Source organism: Aptenodytes forsteri, unplaced genomic scaffold (genome assembly GCF_000699145.1).
Source record: "Aptenodytes forsteri isolate BGI_AS27 unplaced genomic scaffold, ASM69914v1 Scaffold53, whole genome shotgun sequence".
NCBI lineage: Eukaryota > Metazoa > Chordata > Aves > Sphenisciformes > Spheniscidae > Aptenodytes > Aptenodytes forsteri.
Genome location: NW_008795909.1, coordinates 2,095,421 through 2,121,600, shown reverse-complemented (window position 1 = coordinate 2,121,600; position 26,180 = coordinate 2,095,421). Strand labels below are relative to the sequence as shown.

At 39.7% G+C, this 26,180-nt stretch overlaps 1 protein-coding gene across 1 annotated transcript in view; it reads left to right on the top strand.

Moving 5' to 3' along the window:
• Window positions 1-26,180, top strand: part of EEA1 (early endosome antigen 1) — a 72,571-nt gene that overhangs the window by 13,402 nt on the left and 32,989 nt on the right. The window contains exons 4-11 of the mRNA XM_019473417.1: window positions 10,264-10,391; window positions 14,298-14,352; window positions 14,475-14,540; window positions 15,397-15,436; window positions 16,295-16,402; window positions 16,489-16,610; window positions 18,282-18,437; window positions 23,437-23,553. Of these exons, the coding sequence (XP_019328962.1) occupies window positions 10,264-10,391; window positions 14,298-14,352; window positions 14,475-14,540; window positions 15,397-15,436; window positions 16,295-16,402; window positions 16,489-16,610; window positions 18,282-18,437; window positions 23,437-23,553 (792 nt within the window). The remainder of the gene's footprint in view (window positions 1-10,263; window positions 10,392-14,297; window positions 14,353-14,474; window positions 14,541-15,396; window positions 15,437-16,294; window positions 16,403-16,488; window positions 16,611-18,281; window positions 18,438-23,436; window positions 23,554-26,180) is intronic.

Here is a 26,180-nt window from a genome sequence, read left to right as displayed (position 1 = left end):
GTCTCTTCTCCCAAGTAACTAGCGATAGAACAGGAGGAAATGGCCTCAAGTTGCGCCAGGGGAGGTTTAGATTGGACGTGAGGAAAAATTTCTTTACTGAAAGAGTGGTTAAACATTGGAACAGGCTGCCCAGGGAAGTGGTTGAGTCCCCATCCCTGGAAGTATTTAAAAGACATGTAGATGAGGCGCTTAGGGACATGGTTTAGTGGGCATGGTGGTGTTGGGTTGACCTTGATGATCTTAGAGGTCTTTTCCAACCTTAATGATTCTATGATTCTATCTCTAGTGCTCTGTTCGTGGTCAAGTCAGGTTGTTATTTTCTTTCTTAACTGGTCACAATGCAAGTGCCTTACTTGAGTAAGCTGTGACTTACCAGTGACAGATTGTGGAATTCCTGATGCGATGATATCATTAGATTGTGGGATGTGAGCCATCAGAGGTGGTTTGGTTACCTGAAGCTACTCTTTCATTTAAGCTGGGTTGTGTTTAACATAGTTTCATGGAGTTGACTACGGGTTCTTGCCCACCTTGAGTTTTTGTTTTTCCACCATCAGTTATTTGTCAGTACTTTTTACTTGTCAATAGCTGATTACAACTTTTTAACTTGATAAAACTTGTGTATTGAGTGTAGCACATGAAATGCAAATTCAGTTGTTTCTAGCTGTTGCCGTTTCCTATTGCTAAAGCTGTGTTTCTTGGTACAGTGATTCAGTAGCTATCTGGAAGAGGTGAGAAACAAAGAATGCTAATATATATAGATTTTTTTTTTCCCCAGTTTGATCTTTTATTATATCAGTGTGCATAGAAGCATTGAAAAAGTGGGGAAATCTGTAAATCATTGTCATCAATACTAATATGTAAAGTACTGAGCAGCTGATGGTTTGTGTTTGTTGATGGAAAATGATAGTTTGCATTTGCAGCAAACACATTGTGATCCTGAAGCAGCAACGCACCCAGCTTGTCACCCTTCGTTCCATCTTTGCCATTCCTGTGTCAGCATTATAAGAAGAATATAATCTGTTACCAATGTCATCTTATGTAGCAGACATATGAAACATTGCTGAGTTTGACTTACTGAGGCTGGTGTTTGGCTTTCTGTTGTTTGGGGATACTACTGTAAAAAGTTCAAATACATTTTGTTGGAAACAATGCTGAAGAAGCTCCTGACTTCAGGGTTTTTTTGCCAGTGCATTCTCCTTGAACATGGAAATAGGACATGTTGCAAAGACAGTGTTTGGTCACACTTTGTGAGACCTGAACAATTGTCACTTGGTTGACAAAAGCATTAGTACCTTGCTTTTAATTTTGCCTATAGCTTTCTTCACTAACCTGTCTTCCACTGATACACCCTCCCTGCTGATGAAAATTTTAGTAAGTCAGGTCATTTGCCCCTCTGCTCTCCTTGCCCTTCCCTCCTCTCCGTCCTCCATGCAGTGAGAGTTGGTCTTGTTCTTCAGTCACAGGTGTCTACTCCTGCAGTTCCCAAAGGTGTCTGATGCCCTGTTGTGGGGAAGGAACCTCGCCACTTGCCGACAGCCTTATTTATAGTCTTCCTTTTAAACAGCTCTCCGTGCAGCCCTCACTTTTCAAACTAGGGATTGGACCATATGACAACTGGTGAAAATGACAGTGAAATACTTTCCCCTGCCCCCCAAGCACTGATGAAGCCTTACTTTAAAAGACAAAGGCTTATTCAGCTGCAGGAACAACCACCAAAATGTTGGCAAGTGTCTCTGTCCATATATAGCCAACTCAGCCAAACAAATACTGTATGGAAGTCACACTCATCGCCACATTCCTAAACAGGGACATTGTTCCCCAGCTTTCATGTATACAGTGGTGTCACTAACAAAAGCTGTGTGGTGTCTTCTGTTTTGTTTTCTTTTTCCTAAAGGAATGATAAATTTCTAAACCGTGTCCAGCATTTCCTGACTGTCTCCTGATTGTTGGACGTTCAGGACATCTAAACAGTGAGTCAGTTAGAGAGGCTTAGTTTCAGACTTCCCTTCCTGGTTTCTCCTGAGGCATCCAAAACCACTGTATGGTACTCCTGCAATGTTTAGAATATAGTGGCTGTTAATATCTATTGTCTTATCTACAGCTAGGCTAAATCTAAGGCAATTTTTAAACAGTTCTTTTGGGTAGTCTTCATAACTTTGCAGATGTTTAGTAAATACGTATTTCTTAGCTAATACAGGCAAGATATGACCCTGATGATTTCTGAACAGACTTTTCATAGCAGGATTGCCTAGAGTGTAAATTGGCATACTAGTTGTGCAAAAATGTGGGGCTTTTTGTCTTTCTTTGAAAATACCTCATTCTTTATGGTAGGTTTTTTTCCTACTTGTCTCTTATTGTAGATGCAATTGATTGCATCTTCTGTTTTTATGGATGCCTTTGGAATGTTGCGGAGTGGTTTTGCACAGAACATCACGTCAGTGCTTTAATGCTGATATTTTATTCTCTTTGGCTGCTCTTTCAGTTGCTTCTCATATTAGGTTGCGGTGGCTGTTTTCACCTCAGCGGTACTTGTCTGCTTTGCACAGGAACAAAAATCATTGGTTGAGCTACATTAGTACATTAATTTGCTGCAACACCTGAACAATACTAAGAGAATGAAGAATTAGAGATACTGGTTTGATTTGACTTGGCCATGTGATGCGACTTTTCCTTAAGAAATAGAGAAGCCACTGGATTAGAATTTCTAATTCATGACAAAATTGTAGTCTTGTAAGTTGTGACAGAATTGTAGTCTTACTCATCAATAGTAATAAAAACAGAAGAGAACTGAACTAGAAATTAAGTTGGTTCTATTCTTCTCAGGAAGAATCCAGCTTCTTTTCTGGGAAGACATTGAGTCTGCAGTCTGGTATAAAATAAACTGTAGCAAGACACCTTTTTTCTTTTTGTCCAGGAAGTTAAATACTTACTTGTAAAATTGAAATGGACTACAGGTATTAATTATATAAACCATGACCTTTTTACCTACTTTTCTAATAATTAGAGATGTTATCTGAGGAAGCCACTGTTGTCTTACTGTTTATGTAAACACAGAGGAAAGGGCTTTTTCTGGCGGAAGGCATGGAAGAAATGTCAACTGCATTTTCCTTTTAACAATATGTCAAGGGAGTGACCTAATTTATTTATTCTTTAACTTAAAGTATCTCATGATTTTTTTTTATCAGTATGTAAGACTGATTAGGAATTACGAATTTATGAAATGTGGTCTCGCCCTTGCTGTCTAGGCAGACAGTTTAATCTGCCTCTGAGAACTTCCTGAGGATTCAGTTAATTGCTTCAATATGTATTTGGGAAATAAAGCCTAGAAACTACTTGATACATCTTTCAGCTCTGAAACATCAGTACGTTTCTGTCCCCTGGCCCTAAGTATATGCAGTTCCTAATCTGCTGTCCTTTAAAATGTTTCAGCCTTTAAATCACTCTGTAACTGGAGAATATCTGAGTTTTAGCTTAGACTTACTATTTAAATGCTGGTGAAGATGTTTATCTTGTATCAGGGAAGGTTGTGGAGGTTCACCTGCAGTGGAAAAACGTGAGTGGTGAATTTAGAATTTTTCCAAATACTCATGACACACAAAAACGAAAATCAACTCCAGAAAAGTGTTTATGCCTCTGAGCACATGAACATGCCATGCAGCTGTTGAACTTTCAGTTTTTAAACACGCTGGACTTTATTTACAGCATACAGCTTATCGTACCAATACAGTTGTGAAAGAGTTGTTAATGTAAGTCTGTATTCTGAGACATGGGCAAACGTAGGTCATGGCTGGAAGGTGTTACAGCTTTGAGCTTGAATCACAGCTATTGCTTTTTGTTCACGCGGCTCACTGGAAACAGGCTGTAGGCTTGAGTGCTGGCCCAGTATTTCTGGAAAGTCGAAGATGAAGCCCCAAAACTCAAATTTATTTAAACTTAAAGCCTGGTCATGTGAATGCCAAGCATGTTAAAGTGCATACTGGATTGGGCTAAGCTGTCCTATAGCGTATGTATGGTAGAATAGTCACTCATCTTTTCCGTATGGTAAAAGTATCAATCATACTGAAATTCTGTGTGTTGGGGTTGGTTGTTTGTGGGTTGTTTGTTTTTTTTTTTCCCTCCCTCCCACCACCACGGTACTTAAATATTTTCCAAGAAGAGTGTTTGTGGAATAAAATTGACTTCTCAGTGGGAAACAGCAAAGTTCCTTGGTTCTTTAAGCTTGACTCATGTCATAATTGCTGGGATAAAAATTCAAGATGTTGCAGAAGCTCTGTTTGTATTAGCAAATAGAGCTCTGTGTGTGCTATTCGTGCTATATGGCTCTCTACCACATACAGCTGTAGATCAGCAGCAATCATAGCAGCCTAAATGGGACCACTTGTTCGGTTCTATGCAATATTCAAATGGGATTGGAGAATAGACTAGACAGTCATCAGGTATTTCAAGAAAATGCTTTTTGCTGATGGGACTGTCCTTCAAGAAGAGTCATCTTCTTTCTGCCGGATAACTCCAGTTTTAATTTGTAAAAAAGGAGCTTTGACTAAAGTAAGCTGTGCTTTCACTCATTAATTACTTAAGACAAGGTTTCATATTAGCTCTACAAAGGCCATTTCATTAAAGCTCTGGGGAGAGAAGAGCAGTTGGCAGATGAAGATAGATTTAACGCATGTATATGTAGGTGTCAGGCTCCAGTTATTGATGATGGAGCCTAGGGAGCTGTTATGCTGACCCTGCATATGGCATACACATTTTTTAGGTCAGCTGACTAGTTTCTTCCTCCATTAACTGTGTTGAATAGCTCTCCATTGGTAGTGATTGGGGAGTAGACACCTAATGTAAATGTTTGGTTATTTTTTAAACCTCGAGCGGAAGCCTTCGTCCTGTTGAGAGAATATCTTTGAAAATCTTCAGTTTTCTTTGCTAGTGAGTCAGGAAAATACTGCTTTTCAAAATGTCTTGTCACACTACGCAACTTCATTAGATCAGGCTTGTGCAGAATGGTGAGGAAAAAACCATTACAAATAAGACAATATTCTGAGAAGGCTGAAATTTTCAGAAACGTATTTTTATACCACTACCCTACTCCCCCTCAGTCCTACAGAGTAATACAAGAGAAGCCAGAGAGACAGAATCCATTCAGTCCTATACATTAATTTTTCTGTTACGTAAACTATTTCTGAATCAGTTTTAAAATAGTCTGAGGATTAGGAGGGCTCTTTGGTAGCCTGCAGGCGGCCTGGTTGTGTGCCGTGTGCCTGTGCCCCGGCTCTCACTGGGCAGTGTGTTTCAATGTGGGAGGCCAAAGTTCTTCCAACAGTTAATAGACCTGTAAAATATATTGGTACAATAAAAATAAATATGGTAGTTCTTGTGGCGAGAGTTTCCTTCCAGTGTTGCTTTTAGCATTCTGGCGTACTTCCCAAAGAATACTGTATTAATGATTCGTACGAATATTAATGTTACCCAAAAGGAAGCATTTACCTCGTATGCCTTTTAGGAGGGAGAGCCCTGAGAAGCTTAACTTTACCAGGCCTGAAAGTATACCTTAACTATGAGAGGGGAAAAAGAGCTACAAATGTTCTTCTACAGGCTTATTCATAAGTCTGTCTTGAGAAAGGCAAGTAAAGAAGCCTCTGGTGCTTCCACAGAGTCTGAGATCTTTGGTGAAATTTGGCATTATAACTCAAGCTTAGGCAAGACGGTTTTCTACAAAACTTCTATGTAGCAATTTCTGTTCTGCTTCAAGTGAAGCTGGTATGTTTTGGAGTCTTTGCACTGAGGAAGGCCTGTCCCACCGTGAACAGTGTGGTGCTGTGGAGGTGCTGGGTGCTAGGCATGGCTCACAGGTGTCCACCTGAAAGAGAAACATTTCCCTTGGGATCAGAAAATTGGGATTTGAAGTTCAGCACCTCTCTCGTTCTCATTGGAATGCCTTGACTGCTGGCCAGGGGCTATTTTGAGCTGTAAATTGTGTGCTGACTCCTAGAGGCTTGTTTGTGCATGTATATGGGGTTTTGGTTTGGACTCCTTTTCTTTTCTACTGTTATTGCTCTGTCTTGCTTCAGCAATTCCATGGTGATCTTAAGAACTCTTTCCTGATAAAAAAAACTTGTGCATGTGGTGGTTGTGATTTTATTTTTATTTTCCATTAACTGACAGGTGTCTGCAGAAAGCTTTGGATTCAATAAATTGTCATTTCCTGGTGGAAAGATTCTGTATTTATAAAAACAAAAGCCCGCTAATTATCCTTTAACTTCTTTTGGGATCTTTTCTCCCTGTGTAAAACGAAAGATAAAGCCCAATTAGAAACATCAATTAGGGAGTTATGACTTATGGTGCAGTGCTGCAGGGGCTGTAAGTGATGTCTTTGCTGTTATTAAATGAAGAATATGAATTGCCTTTCACTTCTCTGTGGCTGTGCTTTATGCAGAGTAACTCCTAAATGCATTTTAAAATGAAACCTACCAAATGTCTCTTGGCAAATACAGCCTTTTGAAAAGTATAACTGTGCATGTTTTATACGGTAGCTTCCTTCTTCAAATACAAGAACGTTGTTCTCATACTTGCTGCTCCTGTAACGGAGTCTGTTAGTGAAGGGAGCCAAGCGCAGAATTACTGGAAAGGACACCTCAGCTCCCCCAGGTTGCGGTGACCAGCTTTACATCTCATGATTGTAACTGTGCAATCTCCTCTTTATCCAGGGCAGGCATGGTCCTGATATAGGAATATCTTGCACTTGATATAAACTCCTGCAAACTAACAAAAATGCTTACAAGATTTAAGCATCTCAGACCATCAGGTTTCTTCCCCTTTTCCTTCTTCTCACACATTTGTCTTTAGATTAGTAAAATACACTTTTGCATATATTTTCAAAATTCATCCTAAGATAATGCTGAGAGAGATATCTTTATGACTGTATTTAAATTTTTTTTTTTTAAAGAGAGAAAGTGAGAGACCCACCAACCCAAGTCCCTGAGCAAGATTGTCACCTGGGGCTAATAGTTGCAGGCCCAGGAAATCTTTACATTTCTGTGTGTTACTGTCCGGTGTCCAGGAAGATCCTGATGATTCTGATTTTGTTACTCTAAAGAGAACTGAATTAATGCTGCTGACGTAAGTGTAGACATTTGAATATTATCAGCCTGCGAGAAGCAGCCAGGTCCTGGGTTTGTGCAGTTTAAGGCTCTGATGTGCGAGCGGTGGTGCCTGCAGCTGCAGGAGCCGGTGTTCTGCCCACCCCAGCTCTGCACAGGAAGGATGACATTTTCCCTGGCAAGGATGCCCCGTTGCAGAAGGGTGACATCTTACTTTGTTAGAGCTTGTGCGTCAGACCTCTAGGAAACGTTGAATTAGAGTAAGAGTGCATGTGAGAGCTGTAACCTAGCGCTGACTCCAACAGCGCTAGGTGTCTCAAAAGTGAGGCCAGCCATGGTCATGGCAGTGCTGGTGGAGAGGCTGGGGCTGGTGGGTGATGCACTTTTTACCCCTGTCCATGTGAGAAGAAGGTGGTTTCTACCATAAAGAGGAGGTTTTGTCCATGCTTTCCCTTCCTCTGCCGGTGACAGCATGCCTGCCTCCCGAGAGCTCCCATCCACCCCGTGGGCTCTCAGCCGCAGCACAGTCCCTTGGCTCAGCAGCTCTCCTCTGCCTCTGACCCCTTCTCCTTGCAGTCACTGCCTTCAGATCTGCCTGCCTGGGAAATCTTGGGCTGGCTTTGCCTAATAATTGAGACAAACGATTGATTGCTGTCCCCTCGGGCTAATTGCACATATAATCTATTCTTTCCTCTTCTCCAGGGCTCCTCTTTCTACAGAATAAAACCCAACCACAAAAAAGCCACAAAAAACCAAGCAAAGAAACAGACTTTGCTGTTTAAATGGGAAGAAATAAAGGGAAAAAAGGAGAGGCCAGAGCAATTTTCTACACTTTCCAGATGCGCTTACTGATGCTATGAGGAACATTTGCTTTTCTCTGTGAACAGCAGACCTTCCCATCACTGGGAAACTAAACTAAACATTGAGAACTGCTCTGTAGCATTTCATCCCAAAAGGATGCTGTTGCAGTATTACTGTATGAGACTGACTGCTTTCACCTTCTAGGAAAAATAAATCTTTTGCTTTTTGACCCCTCCTATAGTTCATTGCCATTGCTATTTGCCAGGAATCTCCCTCTGGTTCTTTTGCTCAGAGTGACTGTCACTGCCATCATATAATTACATGCTAATTGTATCCGATAAACATTACTGGGAACCTAGTAGTTTAACCAATTTTCTGTACCCATTTTCGCACATATACATACATGAGAGTTAACTTGGTTTGATCTGGAGTGAAACTGTGCTGATCAATTCTGGAAATAAATAAATGGTTGTTAAAGGTAAATGCCTGTTGTCTGCTTAGGAAGGAGTATACTGTTTTGTTTGATCTAGTTGTGCCAAAATTAGTCTTCGATATGATGTGTTGGGTTTGACAAGCAACTTTATTTAGTTATTTATTTCTGAAACACTAAACAAGTAATAGCAGTTACAAAGTCCTTGTTCAGTGCTCTGGAGCTCTGGCCGTGTTTGAGTAGCTGAACATGATGGTTCTCTTGGGTTAAATCCATGTAAGTGTTTGGTTGTTGAATTCTTAGTGACTAGTGAAACAAAATACTATGAATGTCAAGTTAGAAAATGAGTGCTATTGTGGTATCAACATACACATTCAGTATGTTCATTTTGTGCTAATATTTAAAGTTTTGTGGCTTGTCTTGTAACATCCAAATGCAAGGTTAAGAGAAGAAAAGGAGTGTCAAAACTCTACATATGTCCTTCAGAAATCATACGGGAGCAGATGTTATGTGAAGTGTGGTAATCCCACAGGAGTACTCTCATCTTGGATACTGGAGAGCCGTGGTTTAGCATTGGAGTGTGCTACAATTTGTACTGGCATAAGGGACTTAAGGGTAACGTATAAATATGCAAAAGTGTATTTGAAATGAGTTTAAGAAACGGGGCCTTAATCTCACTTACATCAGGTTCTCTCTGCACATCTTGGAATTACAGGGAGCCTTTAATGTGAGTCTAAATAGTTTCCTCTCACTCTGAAATGTCTCTGTTTTGCCACCGTGGTGCGTATGGGCTGTAGCATAAATGGGAATTGGGCTTGGAGTTGGCATGATAACCAAATGAGTGAAGAACCAATGTAAAGTCCAGCACTTAAAAGCAGGTGTAATAGGTTGCTAGATGAAATGAGATGGATGGTACTTCTGACAAATGGCAGTTTGGACACTCAACAAATGTTTAGAGGTACATAATAGTTACTGTTTTCATTTGTCTGTGGGCTTATGGGTAGAATAAGGGCATTGCTCTGCTAAACTTTTGCTCTGGTAAGCTTGCAGTAAATATGCTGGAATGAAAATGGATGATTTCTGATTCTTTAGGCTGTAGAGATCTGATTTTCTTGAGGTAGTATTTCTCTGAATTGCATTTACTAATTAATTATAGAATCATAGAATAGTTTGGGTTGGAAGGGACCTCTAAAGGTCATCTAGTCCAATCCCCCTGCCATGGGCAGGGACATCTTCAACTAGATCAGGTTGCTCAGAGCCCCGTCCAACCTGACCTTGAATGTTTCCAGGGATGGGGCATCCACCACCTCTCTGGGCAACCTGTGCCAGTGTTTCACCACCCTCAGTGTAAAACATTTCTTCCTTCTATCTAGTCTAAATCTACCCCCCTTTAGTTTAAAGCCATTCCCAATGTTCCAAATGTTATGTGCAAGGTAAAAAGTGGTTCTTAATATTCTGGCCCATATTAAAATGAGTAGCCTAAATATGGTGGTAATAGGTGTGTGAATAGCTGTGCTTTAGAGTGGGTTTTTGTATCTCCTTTTTTTAAGACCGAACTCCAAACCTCCTCTTTGGAAGAAGAATCTGATTTTATGAAAAGTTGTACGGAAAATTCTTTTCTTGGGGGGGAAGAAATTGCAGAGCAGTCCTTCTGAAATGACTTCTTATTTTTCTAAATAAAGGTTTTGTTCCTAGTATGTAATGCTGTTGGGGAAAAAAACCACTGAATACTGGAATATGACTTCTGTAGGCATTTTCTAACTTTTTAGTTGCCAAAACTGTTACCAGAGCATGAAATAATTAGTATGAATCTTAACAATTGTATTTGCCACCTTTTAGATGTGCAAACAAAATTTAGAATTCTGTGTAAAAAATAAGATGGAAAAAGATAAAATTTTACTTCTCACCTTTTTTTTTTTCTTTTCCTTTTTATAATAGGGCTTTATTTGTCCTCTCTGTATGAAGTCTCATGGATCAGCTGAGGAGCTGTTCAAGCACTATGAAGCAGTTCATAATTCTGGCATTGATTCAACTCATGGAGGGGAAGGTCATCTGTCACCGGAAAGGTGCAACAGTACTCATTTGTGCATGTGCTTTTGTGTCAATGTTGAGCTGCTTCTAATTACACTGAAGGCTGTATTAATTTGAACACTTAATTATGTAGTCAAGTATTTAAATGTTCATGCCCCATTTCCAACTACAATTAAAAAGCTGCTTGAATCTTATACTGGCTGATATTGATCTGACAATAAATGAAAATCAGATACACATGTTTATGTTGTTAATTAAATCACCTGTTTCTCGTGCAGCTGACAATGCAATAGTACACACTGGAATGATTTTTAGGAGTGTGGCAGAAAAAATGCAGGTTCCTCCTAATTTCCAGCACAGAGCTGAAATTTCATCTTTTGAGGTGGGGGGAGGACAACCCTGAAGATAGAGAAGAAAACTGATTTTGTCCCTGGGTAGTTAGGGTACTTACTGGGTAATTATAACATCAGTATTTGCCTAAATAGGTTCCCATATTACCTAGTTATTTGCAAATGTGAGAAGTTTCTGTCTGTGTCACTAATTCTCCTTCTGTGTTCCAGAAACTCCATGCTGATCTTCAGAAATCTTCTCTAATTTATTTTATTTAACTGTTTGGTCAAAACTGTATTGTTAAATACATTCCTAGGAAATATATCAGGTTGTTTTATTTTTGAGAGCAGCGGTATGTAGCAGGAACTGATAACGTGAAACTTTCTCTAGAAAAGTTTCACTGAGTAGTCTGCCTGCGTTGGAGTAATCCCTTGAGTTGGTTTGGGGAGCTTTTTCTTAGGGGTAAAATTGACGTAGGTTTTCTTTTGCTTCCTGCTAGTTCTTTTTCTGTTCATTGTTTATTTTGGACTGTTATAAATGATAGTCCATGCTGCTGTTTTGTCACACCCCTCCAAACTCTCTTGGTTTGTACACAGCGGTGTCAGAGTGAGCAGCTGCTGTGGCCTCATTCAGCAAACAGAGGTACACACCGCACAGCCCCGCGGGTGGTCACCTGCTAACAGAGCTGGCTTCTGCCGATGCTGGGAAGTAAATGGTTCAAATGTTTTGTCACTAGTAGAACCGTGACCCAACATGATAAATAATTACATTGGAAGAAATACATGCATTTATGTAACTAAGTCAAGAGAGGGCGGTTCTTTGGTGAGAAAAGAGTGTGGAAGGTAACATATTTCAGTTGTTGTCTGAATGAAGATCGGTATCTCCCCAGTATTGTGTAGAGCCGGCAAGCCAGTAAGAGCCAGCATTAGCAGAGGTCATGTCTTCATGCACGGACGGGCCCTTCCTTGTGGATAGCTGCCTTCTCTCCCAGCTGCTGCAACAAAAGAAATCAAAATTAGGGCTTTTTATAGGAGAAAGTGGTAGGGTGCAAGTAGATTGGGTTTCTTATGTGCACATTTATTCAAGAATGAGTATTTCTTCTCTGTCTTATTTAAGCCTTTTTGGAGTGATATAACTTAGACCTGAAATGATACTCTTAGTAGAATAATAGCATTCACATGGGGGAATTACTGGTCATAACTATATAGTTTATGAAAGATTTATGCCTGCAAGTTTCCAATGTCAACCAGATGTTAGCTGGTGAAATTTATTTATTTTTTTCCTGGCTCTTGGCAGTTTAAGGACAAGTGGTTTTGTTTTCTCTCATATAATTGAAAAGTGGACAAGCTCAGGGAGTTTGGATGGGGTGAAGGGAGTCTGGAGTGAGCTGTTGTGTAACACATGAGCTATTTCATCCTACTAGTGTGGCATTCTTTAACGTTTCTCAGTTGCATGGTTGCTTGAGAGAACTCTCATTCAACATAAACATGTTTTTCCAAGACTTGGAATACTGCATTAAAGAAATACTGCAGCCTGCAGCAGGGAGCCACCCTGTTAGCGGTCTAGGAGTGAAGCTTATATGTAATTCATAGGACCAAGATTGGGAGGTGAAGTTCCTTATTTAGGCAATAGAGAAAGCTAGGTGCTGTGAATTACATTGTGTCCTCTTCCCCCCACCCTCCCAATGAACTGCCATAATTAAGTGCGAAGAGCAAACCGTCTTAACTCTCCCCAGTGCTATTTCTCAAGGCCATTGGTACTCGGTGCTAGGATGGAGGCACCGGCATTACAGGTGGGGAATGGAGTGGAGCATAAAGAAAAGGTAGTAAGGATTTGCCAGATGGTGAGGCTGAGGAGATGTGCTGAGAGGAGGAAGGGATTGTAACAGCCCTAGCAGAAAGGGAGATTTGGTGAGGATTTTGATGGCAGTAAGAAAAACAGTTACAATGTCTAGAGTGATCCCTTACACCTTTTTCTCTCTCCGTTCATTTTCCACTGGTCAGTTAAACTGAATTTAGTTTTCATCTTAAAACTGTCAAGCAAAACTGCACTGGGAATATCGGAGCAACTACTGTAGAAGGGTCCTTACATTACAAACTCTCTCTCTTCCCCTACTCCTCCCCTCCTCCTTCCCCTCTATTACAAACTGTTTTTATACAGCTCAAAGCCTTTTATCTGCTATGAAGACCAGAACATCTTATGTGCTGTAGTGTTGCAGATCTGGTATATGTTCAGGCACAACTTTAATATAGTTAACTGTTTCACCTGCCTGAGATTTCATTTATAATCTTAGGTGTGAATATTAGCTTACTCTTACTTAGACTGGTGAGAAAGCTGCTCCCTCTTCTCCACCCACAACCAATGTATGGGTTTTGCATTACAGCTACGCCTGTCTCAGTAAAGTTGTGCAGACCTCCAGTGAATGTCTCACACAGGCAGAATAATGTGTAAATAGCAGAAAATCTTCCTCTGAAAAAAATTAGCCTCCCAATATCCCATGTTTGTTTTTCCATTAAAATTAGTCCACCTTGGAGTTCTTGCTTCACTGGTTCAAGTGTGTGTGTTTCACTTGCTTCTTGATGACCCTGACCTGATGTTAATATGCTAATGTAGGTTGAATCTATTCCTTCCCAGTTTAGCTAAAGAATAGCTTGCTTTGCTGCTTTTTCTCTCCTAAGTCTGAGATAATTTAAAAGAACATCTGTGGAGGAGGGGATAATGCAGCACAGCAGCAACAAAACTGTGTGGTATAAAACTGAGAGAATTTGTTGGCGTTGGCACCCACACACATATATTCTATGTACTCCTCAGTGTTGTCACTGTACAACAATAAGAAAGGGTATGTTTGCATTATTTTAATGACCTGTGTGTTCTGCAGTTGGAGTGGCTGTATCTCAGTAATGCAACATTATCCTTGTATGTATAGTTATGCAATTCTGTGAGGAGACCTGCGATTTACAAGGGTGCTATCTAAATCAATTAGTGACAATTTTAGGCTTGGATCTTGTGTTCTTGCAGGGCTGGAAACTTGAGCATGAAATTTGAGAATTTAAAATCCCAAGACTAAACATTCAGACCATTAAGTGAGTGTATCTGTGGGGCATACCAAATTGCTGTGTGGATGAAAAATTATGTAACTGCATATTTCAAAAGGAGTAAGATAGCGTGCTGTCTCTTAGCAGTGTTCCTTTACATGATACGGAAAATGAAGGAGAATAGACCTGTCCTTTTCATAAAAAGGCATGCACAACAGTTAAATGTCCCAATGCACAGCTTTGCCATTCTGAACCCATGTGGTTGAGCTGATGCACTGATTTAGACTTACGTTCTGTTTTCATGAGACTTTTTGTGTATCTGTTTCTTTGCTTATCCAATTAATATGTTTAGCATTTTTCAAGTGATGTGCAAAGTGAACTAATAAGTATGTATTAATCCAGTTTGTTCCAAGTTTCAAAAAATCTAAAAATAACTATTTATAATTATGTAAGTTATATTTATGTAGTACATGGCTATCACTTCAGTTATTTAATACATGTTATAACCTGTATGTAATTGACAAAATATAACCACTGCATATTCATTTTCTCCTCTCCGTGGATATATTTATTCAGAGATGAAGTATCACTGCTCCGACAAGAAGTCCAAGACTTGCAAGCTTCGCTAAAGGTTGGAAATGTATTTTACTTGCACTTGGTTCTCTGTTTCAAATTGCAAAGTGTTCCACTGTCTTAAGCAACCAAATTTACAGTTCTGTTTCCCCCATCTCCTTTCCCCTGCCCCCCCCCCAGGAGGAGAGGTGGTATTCAGAAGAGCTGAAGAAAGAACTAGAGAAATTGCAGGGGCAGCGGCTGCAAGTAATTGCTTTAAAATACTTGAAGCAGGTTTATCATCAGCATTGACATTGAAGATTAATACCTTTTTTGTAAGGCACGTGGCCTGATTTAGTTAGTTCCATAATTTGAATATTGACATGTTCTTGAAAACAAAGCTAGTTATCTCTCCACAATGTAACCGTATATATAAATCTGAAGAACAAAGTCAGAGTAGATAATGATTCTTCCATACTACTCACTACAAGTTCAGTTCAGACTTTCCTTCTGTTGGGCTTATTCAGAACTCAGTTTATCAAAGAAAATAAATCGAATGTGGTGTTTCATCTGTTATGAGAAAGGGTGATGGCGTCTTTCTTGTAAGAACTTTTGGAGAAGAGTAGTGTGATTTCACAGATGTCCAGATGAACTGAACAAAAAAGGCAAGGCAAATTGTGGTGTGTTGTGCCCTAAGGAAGCTCTCACTTCTTTTATTACTATGAGTAATACTACTACTTTTATACTGTTAGATACTGGGTTGTTACAAACCTCAGAAATTGCGTTCTGACAGAATGCCTTCTCAGAATGTATTTAATGATGTCTGTAACCTCTGTTTTTAGGGCAGATTTCAGTATTGAGGAAAGGGAGGGGGAGGGGATTGTCACTGGAGTGTTGCAAGTCTGGAAGCCTCTTAGTGTAGTGATACATGAAATGGAAAATCATCTTGGCCTTTTGCAGTCTTCCAGATATAACTGTTTGAAATCAGGTATTTTTATACTGCTGTGCAGTATTTGAGCACAGAAGTCTTTATTTCCCTGTCTTTACCAAAAATGGGATGAACTTTGGAAGTAGTAGTTTTTATTCCTCCTGTCTAATGATGCATTTATTCTGTTTTCTTAAGGATTCTAAGTCTGATGGATTGACAACGTCTACATCTACAGGTGGCTAACACTTTACTATATTAATTTCTGCATTGTTCTGGAATGTCTGAAAATTTTTTCAGTGGAGCTTTTAGGTTTATGAAAAAGCACTTTTGGTAAATTAAAGAGCTAGAAAGCTGGAATGGTACAACTATGGGAAAAAAAATTCATTGTAAGTGCTTAAGATAGGTAGCTCTTGATAACTATCTACCCCCCCATTGTCTGGGGAAATGTTCCAGAGGCTCAGGGTATGTAATTTCTAGAAGTGAGACAGGAGTTCTCCTGGCTCTGAAAGCAGTTCTCGTGAGTAGTTTTGGACATGTTTTTAATCATTTCATGTATTCAAGCGTTCAATACAAGTCTTTTGCTGAGAAAGACAGTGGTTGTTGATATTTAAACTATAGCATTTGTAAATGCTGGTTTTATTTAGTGTTTTTCTGTACTCATTGCTAGCAAAGAAAACAATGAATTGTTTTGTTTGGTTTTTTTGTTTTGCAGACCAATAATTTTTGCTCTATGTTTTTCCCCATGAGGCACTCATGGAATAAAATTTTCCTTATGTGTGCATAGAGTATCTGACTGACCATGATTAAAGAACTTCTAATCGCAGTTCAGCAGCATGTTGCAGTGATCTGAAGGGCTATTTTTGACCAGTGAAAACCAATATGTACTTAATCCTGCAGAGTACTCAACTAGTGGCAGGTTCCAGCGTCATGCTTGTAGATATTTAACTTCAGTAAAGTTGTTCACTTTGCTAAGCTAATTGGATGTTAGGTGAATTTGGATTTCTTATTTACCTGCTGTGGTTCGCTATGGGCATGAGTAACTGTATTGTTCTAGCTCTTCCAGAAAATAATACTGTTCTTTTTATGGAAATAGAATCATTAGAACGACAACTAGAAGAGATCCAAGTAGAAAATTTTAACATTAAGCAAATGAAAGACTTATTTGAGCAAAAAGCGGCACAACTGGCCACTGAAATTGTGGGTAAGTATATTAACATGAGGTCTGATTGTGTCCTCTGCTTGTGCAACTTGTGCAAGTGATCATTTATTCAACTTCCTTCTTACTAGATCTTAAATCAAAATATGATGAAGAAATCAGCCTTCGGGAAGGTGCAGAACAGAAAGTGACAAACTTGACACAAGAACTGCAGAAGGAGAGGAGTACAGTGGAAGACTTAAAGACAGAGCTGGTATTCACATCACACTAATTTTTTTGTTATTTTCAAGTCAAGGGAGGGATATACTTAAATGCTTGCAAATGCAGTTTTAAAGCAGTCAAACTTGTTGAACTTGGAGATGTCTGCTTGTGGGCTGAAAAAGTTCAGAAAACCATTGTTTCTGATCTGTTGCACTGACCTACATTTTCAGTGTTTTTCCAGTGAGGAAATATATGTTGTTTCTGACTTACATATTAAAATTTACCCTACATTGTATTATACTCTGCTTGTTTGATGCTCTACCCTTCAGCAATTTTGCAAGGTATTACGTGTATAGATGTGCTGTGCAGGCCTGTACTTGGAGTATGCCATTGCTGACCTCCACAGCTGTCTTTAGATCACCCTTTTTCCGTGAGGTGTTATGCTCTGACTGTCCCTAGACAGCTGCATTCATAAGAAGTGCTCAGAGAGGTGTTTTGTGACGTGGTGGCTGAAAGGCTGGCAGCTGTCATCATCATGCCTATGTTAATGTTCTCCCTCCTGCGCTTGGCTGATAATACCAATGTGTGTGTATTCCAGGATTTTGGCTCCTGGTGACTTTTATGTACAGCCGTGGCTCCAGGGAGCAATCCTAGTGACTCAGCAGTCGTGCCACTTCTAAAGCGGTAGTGAAGGGGACTTCCTAGTTTCTCCCACTCAACCACTGCTTAGACTGGAGGAAAGCAGGACTTGTTTATGCCCCTTCTTCCCTGTAGTCAGCTGCCCTGAAGGGTTCATGAGTCCCTCTTGGCCGTGCCTAGCCACTGGACCTATCCATTCCTCTCTGCTTAGTTGTTTCCTGTCTTCCTTTCTCCTTCTGCGTTCTTACCCTTTTCCTGTACCTTTTCTCTTTTAGATGCCAGCACTTTCTTTTCTCTACTTTCTTCAGTGCCCAGTATTGCCTTTCACCTCCGTTTTCCCTCCATAGCATTTCGCTTTGAGGGATGTTATGGTACTTTAGATGTAATTACCAACAGATTTTACCTATGGGTCTGGTATGAGGCATGCCTGACACTTCCTTCAAGAAGTTTCCTTCAGCTGCCCTTTTTTTGTCTGTTCTTGTGGTTTTCTGAAATAGTTCTTGAAGACAGAGGCAGTATCACTATGAAAGTCTGTGTAGTACTGGATTGTTATGTGTCTCAGTCCTGAGAGGGGCTTGTGAGTATTGCAGCAGTAAAGTATATACAGTAATCCCTTCTATAGAGTAGTGGAGTCAATACAGTCTACTTCTCAGGGAATTGTGACTTCGGATAAATTTCTTGCATGGATTCCCTGTCCTTTCAGTGTTTTCTCCCAGGGAAGGTCTTCCTCCTGTACCTAGCCATCTACCTACATGAAAATTACAGAAACTTAATCTTTGAGACCTTATCCCATTTGTCAGACTTGGTTGAAATCGATCAACAAGTTCAAAGTTTAGTAGGCAAGAACTGACAACCAGCCATTAAATCCTGTTTCCTTTGGGAATGATACGTACTTTTCTGTGGGTTTGGGTTTTGGGGTTTTGGTTTGTTTTGGTTTTTTCTCTTTTTTTTTCCCACAGCTGTAATACTGTATATGTCACCTTGTCTATAAATTGGTGATTTGAAAGATTTTTAGAGATTACATTGACACTGGAAGCACGTCTGCCGACAGCATGTTGCTCATTGCTACTTTTTTACTTTTCAGCTACAAAGGCCTGGTGTGGAAGATGTGGCCGTCCTGAAAAAGGAGCTGGTCCAAGTTCAGACGCTGATGGACAAAATGACGCTGGAACGTGAGAGAGAATCTGAAAAGCTGAAAGACGAGTGCAAGCACTTGCAGGCAGAGCAGGCTAATTCGGAGGTAATAGTCATACCTAGAGATGTGTGTGTTAGCTTTGCCATGATTTTCATATGAAAATGGAAAATATTAATTCATCATAATGAATAAGGCTCTTTCTTAACCGAATTTTCTAACTTATCTAATAGACATGTTTCTTCAGTAAATGGCGTAATTCTGTCAATATCTACCCTCCAAAAGCCCCCATGCTTCTCGTTGCAAAACCTTTCCTTGCCATAAAAAGTTATTCCAAGAGCCCAATAGCAGAGGAAAAAGCCACCTGTCAGAGCTGCGCTCTTTCTCTTGGGAGAGAGAAATAGAGCAATATCTGTGTGATTCAAAGACTTGTTTCCCTTATTGAGCTACATGTGGGTAAAAACAGTTGTTACTGAAAATGATGGTTTTGGTTAATATTTGAGTTGATGTGTCTGAAAATGGATGCTAGACTATTAAAATACATAAAAATAAATTATTAATACAAAGTAGATAATAATTTGAATATTCTTGTAGGACATTTGATTCTTGAACTTACACGAGATTTAAAAATCTCAATGGATATTGTAAACAGGTTTTCATTTTTGTTTCTTCTAGTTTTTACTGTCAAATGGGAAGCCTTTTACACCTGTTATTTATTGTAGGAATATTTTGTGTGTAAGGTACAAATCTGTTCTGCACACATACCCCCCTCCCCAATCCACTGCATAATGGCCTCCAAGTGTTGCCTGTTACCCGCTACAGCAGAAAGTGAGTGACTGCCAGGCCTCACTGTGTCTTAAGGTCAAGATATCGGGATGTTACCTGTAATCTGTTTCCAGGCAACAGCGCCTTAGTTTTCCTTTCTTTGTTGTTACAATCTAAAGTAGAAAATAAAATCTGTTGTTCTCACATTAGTTGATCTTTCTTCTTTTTTTTTTTTTACATTTTTTTCCTCCTTTTTTTCCTGGATTTGAACCTTTTAAATTCATCCCATTTAGAAGAGACCTCACTGTCTACTTGAGTTGCAGAATATGCTGTTTTCTTCAGAAGTACTTTGTGAAGGCTTGCCTCTGCTTTGTCTGAGTCAGTGGAAGAAGCTTTAAATTGCTGACAGGAGATTTGAAAACATACAGAACTGATAATAGCTCTGTGTTTAAGGAAGCAAAACTAACTGCCTCTCCCACAGCAAATATTCAGTTTTCTTGGTTTTGGTTCCTCTGCTTTCCTGCCAGTGAGCACTTCCACGTCCATGCAAGATGGAGAAAAAGGCATATAACAGCTCTGACTTGGATCTTTAAGAGGGAACCTTACTCTTCAAACTGTCTCAGATGCCTCCTGGCTAAAGCCTGTTTGGTGGTGTTTACCATGACAGTGAGGGAAATCTCTGACACAGATAATGGCAATAAATCCTAATAAAAATACAGTATCACTGAAAAGGCTTTTGTCTAACATAAAATTTATTCTACTGAGAAGTTGGTGAATCCATACCTGCAGAAGAATTCTCTTGCTGGGCGTTGTTGCATCTCACTAGTGGGTTGGTTGGTATAGTTTTATTAATGGATGACTTGACGATGTAACGATCTTCACTGAAGACTGTCAGCTGTGTTTCAGACCTTTTAATTTTGCCCTCCCCCTTTTCTGTTGTCCCCCACCAATGCAGCGATGCGAGCAAAACTTGTCAACGCAGAGCTGTGGTCCCTAGTGAAGTGGGGTCCTTGCAGAATTGCCCAGCTTACATGAGGGAATGCCTAGAGTTTCTGTAGGACTCCTAGTATCCTCTGTCCTGTTGAGATTTGTGGATGTGAAGGATTCCTGACATCTTGTTATTCTGGGGTTTCATGTGCCCTAGATTTCAGAACTGCAGTTTTAACTTTCTATTTCTTCATTTGCACTGCAGAGCTTTAGTGAAGTGCTGCCTGGCATTATTCTAAACTCCTTAGGGCTTTCCCTCCCGCCTCCCCCCGCAACAGATATGTTGAGCTTCAGGAATTCTGAAAGGGTACAGTATTGTACTAAACATGAATCCACCATTGTTTTCAAGTTAAAATTATATATGCCAAGAGCTTCATCAGATGTGAAAAAAGTAATATCACAGTTGAAGTTATGAATATAATGTGGTTATGTGGCCATGTAAGTTGCTGCATAATTGTAATTTGGTTTTAACTGTGAGATCCCACAACTATGTTGCAGAATTTAAATTTCATTTTAAAGTACTGTCTCTGTAGTCTTTTGTGGTTTTGGATATTTAGTTTTCATGTGAAGCTAAAATGACACAGTGACATGGGCGTAACAAAAATCTTTCATCTTAAAACATTCTCACAGAAGCATGAATTGCTCCTGTTCCCCCAAATTAGGTATGTTTAAGTTATGACATAACTAGCCATTTTAAAGCGTAGCTTTAAAGTGCGGCCTTTAACGGAAAAAAGACAAATGAAGAAGGTTTTTTCAGTCCTCCTGGAAATAACGGCAGATGGGGGAGAAGGCTGCATGATGCCCCTAGCTGTTAATATGTGTTCATATAAGAAGTCTTAGATGTATGGAAGGATTATAAAATACATTGCAGCAATTATAATAATATCAGATGTCTGTGTAGTATCATCAGTATGTAGGCTGAACCAGAGAAGACTGAGTTGCTGCGTGGCAGAACATGGTAAGCAGTGACAGTCTGGTTCTTCTCAGAAGTGTTGCCGTCTTCTCTGCTTAATTCCAACATATGGCAACAATAGCCCAAGGTGTGTTCAAAATAAAAGCTTTTCTGTTGATGTAAAGTGACAGATTAGACTTTTTAAAAAAAAAAAATTACTCAAAGTCATAGTGGTGAAAACTTTTCTACTTTCCTCAAAAAACCCACAGTTGTGAAAAGTGTTAGCTATAAGAAAACAAGAAATGGAAGTCCTTCATTGGAAGTCCTTCTTTCTGGCCATAAAAGTTTGGCAATGTTTCATCTCAGCTTTGTTCTTTAAGACCACCTCAAGGGTGGAGAGTGAAGTGGTTCTTACACCACCCTTGGCTATTTTGCTGAGCTGAGTGAGGAGATACATGTATTAATACTGATTTCCAAAGTGAGACTTCTTTAAAATAAGTTAGATCTATGGCCTGGGTGAAGAAAATAACAAAGATCATCTTAAACTCTATATGAGCATCTTCAAATGCTGCAGGAGAGGGAAAACGTGTTCTGTATAGCTCTACAATTGTCACCTAAATGTGTTCATTGTTTTCTTTTCTTTTTTCGTTGGGTGTTATGCCTTTTTTCAGAGTTGCACCTGAAACTCTGGTGTCTAGATCTCAGATGAATGTTCATTCTGAGCTACTCCTTCCATGTTTAGTTTTTCACTATGGTGACTCCTGCATAGTAAACACATTATGAAAACAGCTGCACTGCTGTGGAGCTAAGCATTTCTATGAATCTCTGCAGATTGGGATTTGTATCTGATGCATCTGATAGTTTTCATCAGATGCCAGTATCTGATAAATCTTCATAAAATACAGGGCCTAGACTTGATTGTTGAGTGCCCACAGAATTAAACAAGATTAGTAGATTAAATTATGTGTAAATTTATAAAAGCCAGGACTGTTTGGTTTTTTTTTTTTCCACTAAGCAAAGGCATTAAAAACACTGGAATATTTGAAAATAAATTTGAGAAAGTGTGTCTACTAACAGCTTTTCTGACTGCTTATTTCCATCTTTCATCCATCCATTTTATTTTTTCTGCTTTCTAACGGAGACACTTAAATTTGAGGTAAATTTTTTCTGAAAGCTTTTTATTCTTATAGTGGGTTTCTGTTGTATCAAGATAATTTCAAGAGGTTGTTAAACAGATGCATTCCTGTTTGCTTATTGGTTCATTAATCATACAGACACATCAGCCAGACAGTATCAGGAATGAATATTCATCCATGATACATCTCCATGTTAAGGATGAAATGTGGCTTACTGAATTGTGAATGAGAGAAATGTATCTTTATGCATATAAATTGCAATTCTAGTTCAAAAGGCTGCAGTGGTGTCCTTAGCAAGCTTCTGCACGTTTTCTGCATTATATTCTCTCAGTAGTGAAATATCAATACTCTGTTTTCTGAGAACATCCTGGAATGTTTGTCTGCCAAAGACAGATCCCAAGATGTGTTTTAGCTAACAGCTCTGTAACGAAACAGCCTTGTAAAGCGCAGCATTCAGAAAGTCAGAATTAATAACACTTTGTAGACATATACTGTGTTCATATGTTCTTTTTGGTCTTCCTTTTTCTGTAGGAAGGTTGTAAATAGTATGTTTATTGTCTGCTACTTTTGTTCTACTGCTTCAGTTCATTCTTGAATTCAGTATTTATACCTTTGTGCTGAAATCTGTGGTTATGAGAACAGTATGAAAGGAAACTTCTTTAAAAAGGTCACTTATATAGTGTATTCAAAGTGAGTGCATTCATACACAGCATGCTTTAGGGCAGCCATTTTTACCCATCTAAAGTGCTTTTCTTGTTTGCTTTCATTACTGTATTCAAATACTGTACAGTCATTGATATATTCTGTTTTGTACCAGTCCTGTTTAATGGGGTAGTATTGTTACTCTGATTGTGCTGACGTGCAGGGTTGATGATTCCAAAAGTCACGCATCAAGTTTTTATCAGATGCCAGACTCGCTTCTAGTGCCTTTTCCAGTACATTTCACTTACGAGGGAGGCAAAGCTTTTGGCTGTGTAACTGCAATGACTTGGGAGGGTTTCACCTTGAGCTAGAACTGTGATAATGATTAATGGATAATCTGTTGTGATTTTCATTGGTTGTGTGCTCAACCTGGCATTTTCTATTGGACTGGGGCAAATTTATGTCTTCTGAAATAGGACATGAACGAATCTCAGCTGGGAAATGATGCTCAGTGGTACTTCTGTAGCTGATGGTGCTCTAAGATGAGTTTGCAGGTGATTGTTTTCTTAAGCTGTTTATTTGTATACAAGATGCTTTTTATTTTGCTACCAGACGTATTGCTTTTGTTTGGGATATGCATGCAAAGCTTTGTTTTAAATGTGGATTTTTCTGTTTATCTGTTCAGGCTACCATTAACCAGTTAAGAGCTGAACTTGCCAAAGGACCTCAGGAGGTAGCTGTGTATGTTCAGGAGCTGCAAAAACTTCAAAGTTCAGTCAAAGAGCTAGAACAGAAAAACCAGGTGAGAATGCTGTTATTTTCTACGCTTGTCAGTTCACATTAAAACGGAAACACCTCACACATTGCCTTGGGAAGCGCTGAAGACTGTAACAAAACAGTTCCTGGTGTTGCAGAAGTTGAGAATTCCTTTGCCATTTTGCTTAACACGAGGGATATCGTAATGTACAAGCAAACACCATATTTTAATGATCATCAGTATGTTACAACTGAAACCCTCAGTGTTGTTAGGATTGCAGATTTCGAACTGCTGCAGTTTATGCTTACCTATCATTAAGCAGTATTGCCATCTCACACATTAAAAGAAAAAAGCAGTACCCTTTGAAATATTACAATGTTTCCCTAAAAATTATAATTCAGAAGACATTTTGAGTTCTCTTCATTGGTCTTCCAGTTTCTTAGCTTTTAGATTGCACTCCTGTCATACTTTCTGGGCTTTTATCAGAGTCATGAATGGCAGAAAACTGAAATAAACTCCAGAAACTTCCCAGCTTATAAGTATTCCTTGAGAGCTTTTATCAAAGCCCTTTGAGCTTGCTGCATTTTGTATTTGCATTAAGAAAGCCTGTATTGTGGGGTAGTAAATGGAGGTAAGGGAGGAAAGGAGACAAGGAGAAAGAAGCATGCCGCTTTTTGTTGCGTGTATACATAACACTGTATATGAACTGTACACATTATATATGTGTAGTTACCAGCAAGCTTGTCAATCTTGGGAAATAGAAAAGGACAGAGACCAAACAGTGTGTATTTAATGTAATCATATTAAAGCAGCATTTGCAAAGAATATAAGAAGGTGCAATTAAAATTTGGTAAATTAAACATGCCTTTAGTGGAATGACTTTTGGTTTGACTCATTAAATCAGGTGCAGAAGTGAGATGGTGAGAATTGTCATGCTGTACAGACCAGCAACACTGAATCAAGCTTTTGGCAAAATTATGGCTATATAGTATAGAGCCCTTGCCTGAATATATTGCTATTCCATTAACAACATGGAGTGAAACAGATTGATGCATAAGATAACCATACTTTAAGAGAGAGTCCTCTGCTACGTCAGGTTAATGCCAAACACCACTTGAGGAACAGGAAGAAGAGAAGTGGCAGCGAGCTACTTTTCCTCTTTCAGTTTCAGTGACTTAAAGCAGTTTACAGCTACCTCTTTATACAGCTTTTTGAAAGGCGATAACCATAAGAATGGTATGCTAGCCAAGGAATCTTGGCCCTGGAGGACTTGGACCTAGAATTGGAAAAGGTAAGACTAGCTTCCCAAATAACAGAAATTGCTCCCCCTTCAAACAGTTTGCACTCCTTGAAGAAGCTATCAGGGACTGGGGAGGAGCAATTAATACAGGATAGAATGTATTGCATTTTGCTACGTACATCTGTTTGTAATTCCATTGCAATGCAGGAAGATATTTCTGTGCATTGACGTGGAGTTTTTCAAGCTCATGTACAATCTCAAGCAAGCTGTTTCTTATGTTTTCAGGAGCTATACTGAGAAGAGCAGATGACAAGTAGATAAAATCAGTTCTCTGAGATGAGCAGGAACTGCCTTGCCTTCATTTATAAAGCACTGTAATTATGGGGTTTGTTGCCTGGCATGGGGCTTGGCTTGCCTGGCAGAGGCCAGTAACTGCCTGTAGCCCAGAAGAGACTTAATGTGTGAAAAAACAGTGTGTTCCCTGAAGTATAAGACTTGTAATTCCAAACCCATTGCATGTGGGGGTTTTTGTTTGTTTTCTTTTAGGAAAATTGTGATGCATTATCTGCAGGGAAGAATGCTTAGTTTCCAACCTTCTGCTGATGTAACTACTCTGAAATTTGGTCAGTGACCACAGAGTTCATTCTTTAGTGTCCGGCCACTGTCACTACTAACATATAATACATGTTTTTTCCCGTGGAGCAGTTATAAAAGAAGGGATCAGTGTGGTGAGCCCCCCTTTGAAGGCTCAGGGCTCTTCATTGAGTGCTGGAACATACTGTCATTCCCTCTTTCTTTTCTGTGGAAATCAAGGCTTGGGAAAGAGAGGTGGCTGGTGTGTGCCCACATATCCCTTTATATGTCTGGGATGCAGCTGGCACGTGCATCCAGATAGGAAACACTGCTGGGTCCACTGATGTAACCTGAATGACTATAGCTTGGCAGCTCTGTGGCCTTGAGCCTGCTCGTGGGCTTCAGTCACGCACAGAGGTAGCAGGCTGTCGGTAAAACCCAGCTCTTCTCTCATGAAAGCAGCAGCAGCTGTTTGTGGCTCTGTCTGACCATTCATGACTGCAGAAGGTGTTCAGCTGTCAGGGACAGTGGCTTCAAACACTGGCACTCGTTGTTGTATTGCTCTTCAGACCAGGGAGGAAGAGAGAAGAGTAGTACAGAATGTGGAGCAGCATCTCCAACCATGTGTAGCTGCTGCTCTTGGCTGTCCTTTGGATAGCTTGTGAGGTGATGGTGAAGAACCTTTGCTGCTCTTGGCTGTCCTGTGTATAGCTTGTGAGGGGACGGCGAAGAAGCTTTGCTTCTTTTTTGTTTTATATAGCATTCCTGAAAGCTTCCCAGAGTCTCAGTCAGCTTCAAGACGTTAACTGTTTCTCTTTCTTCCGCCCCCTCCCCCCCCCCCTCTCCTCTAAATCATATC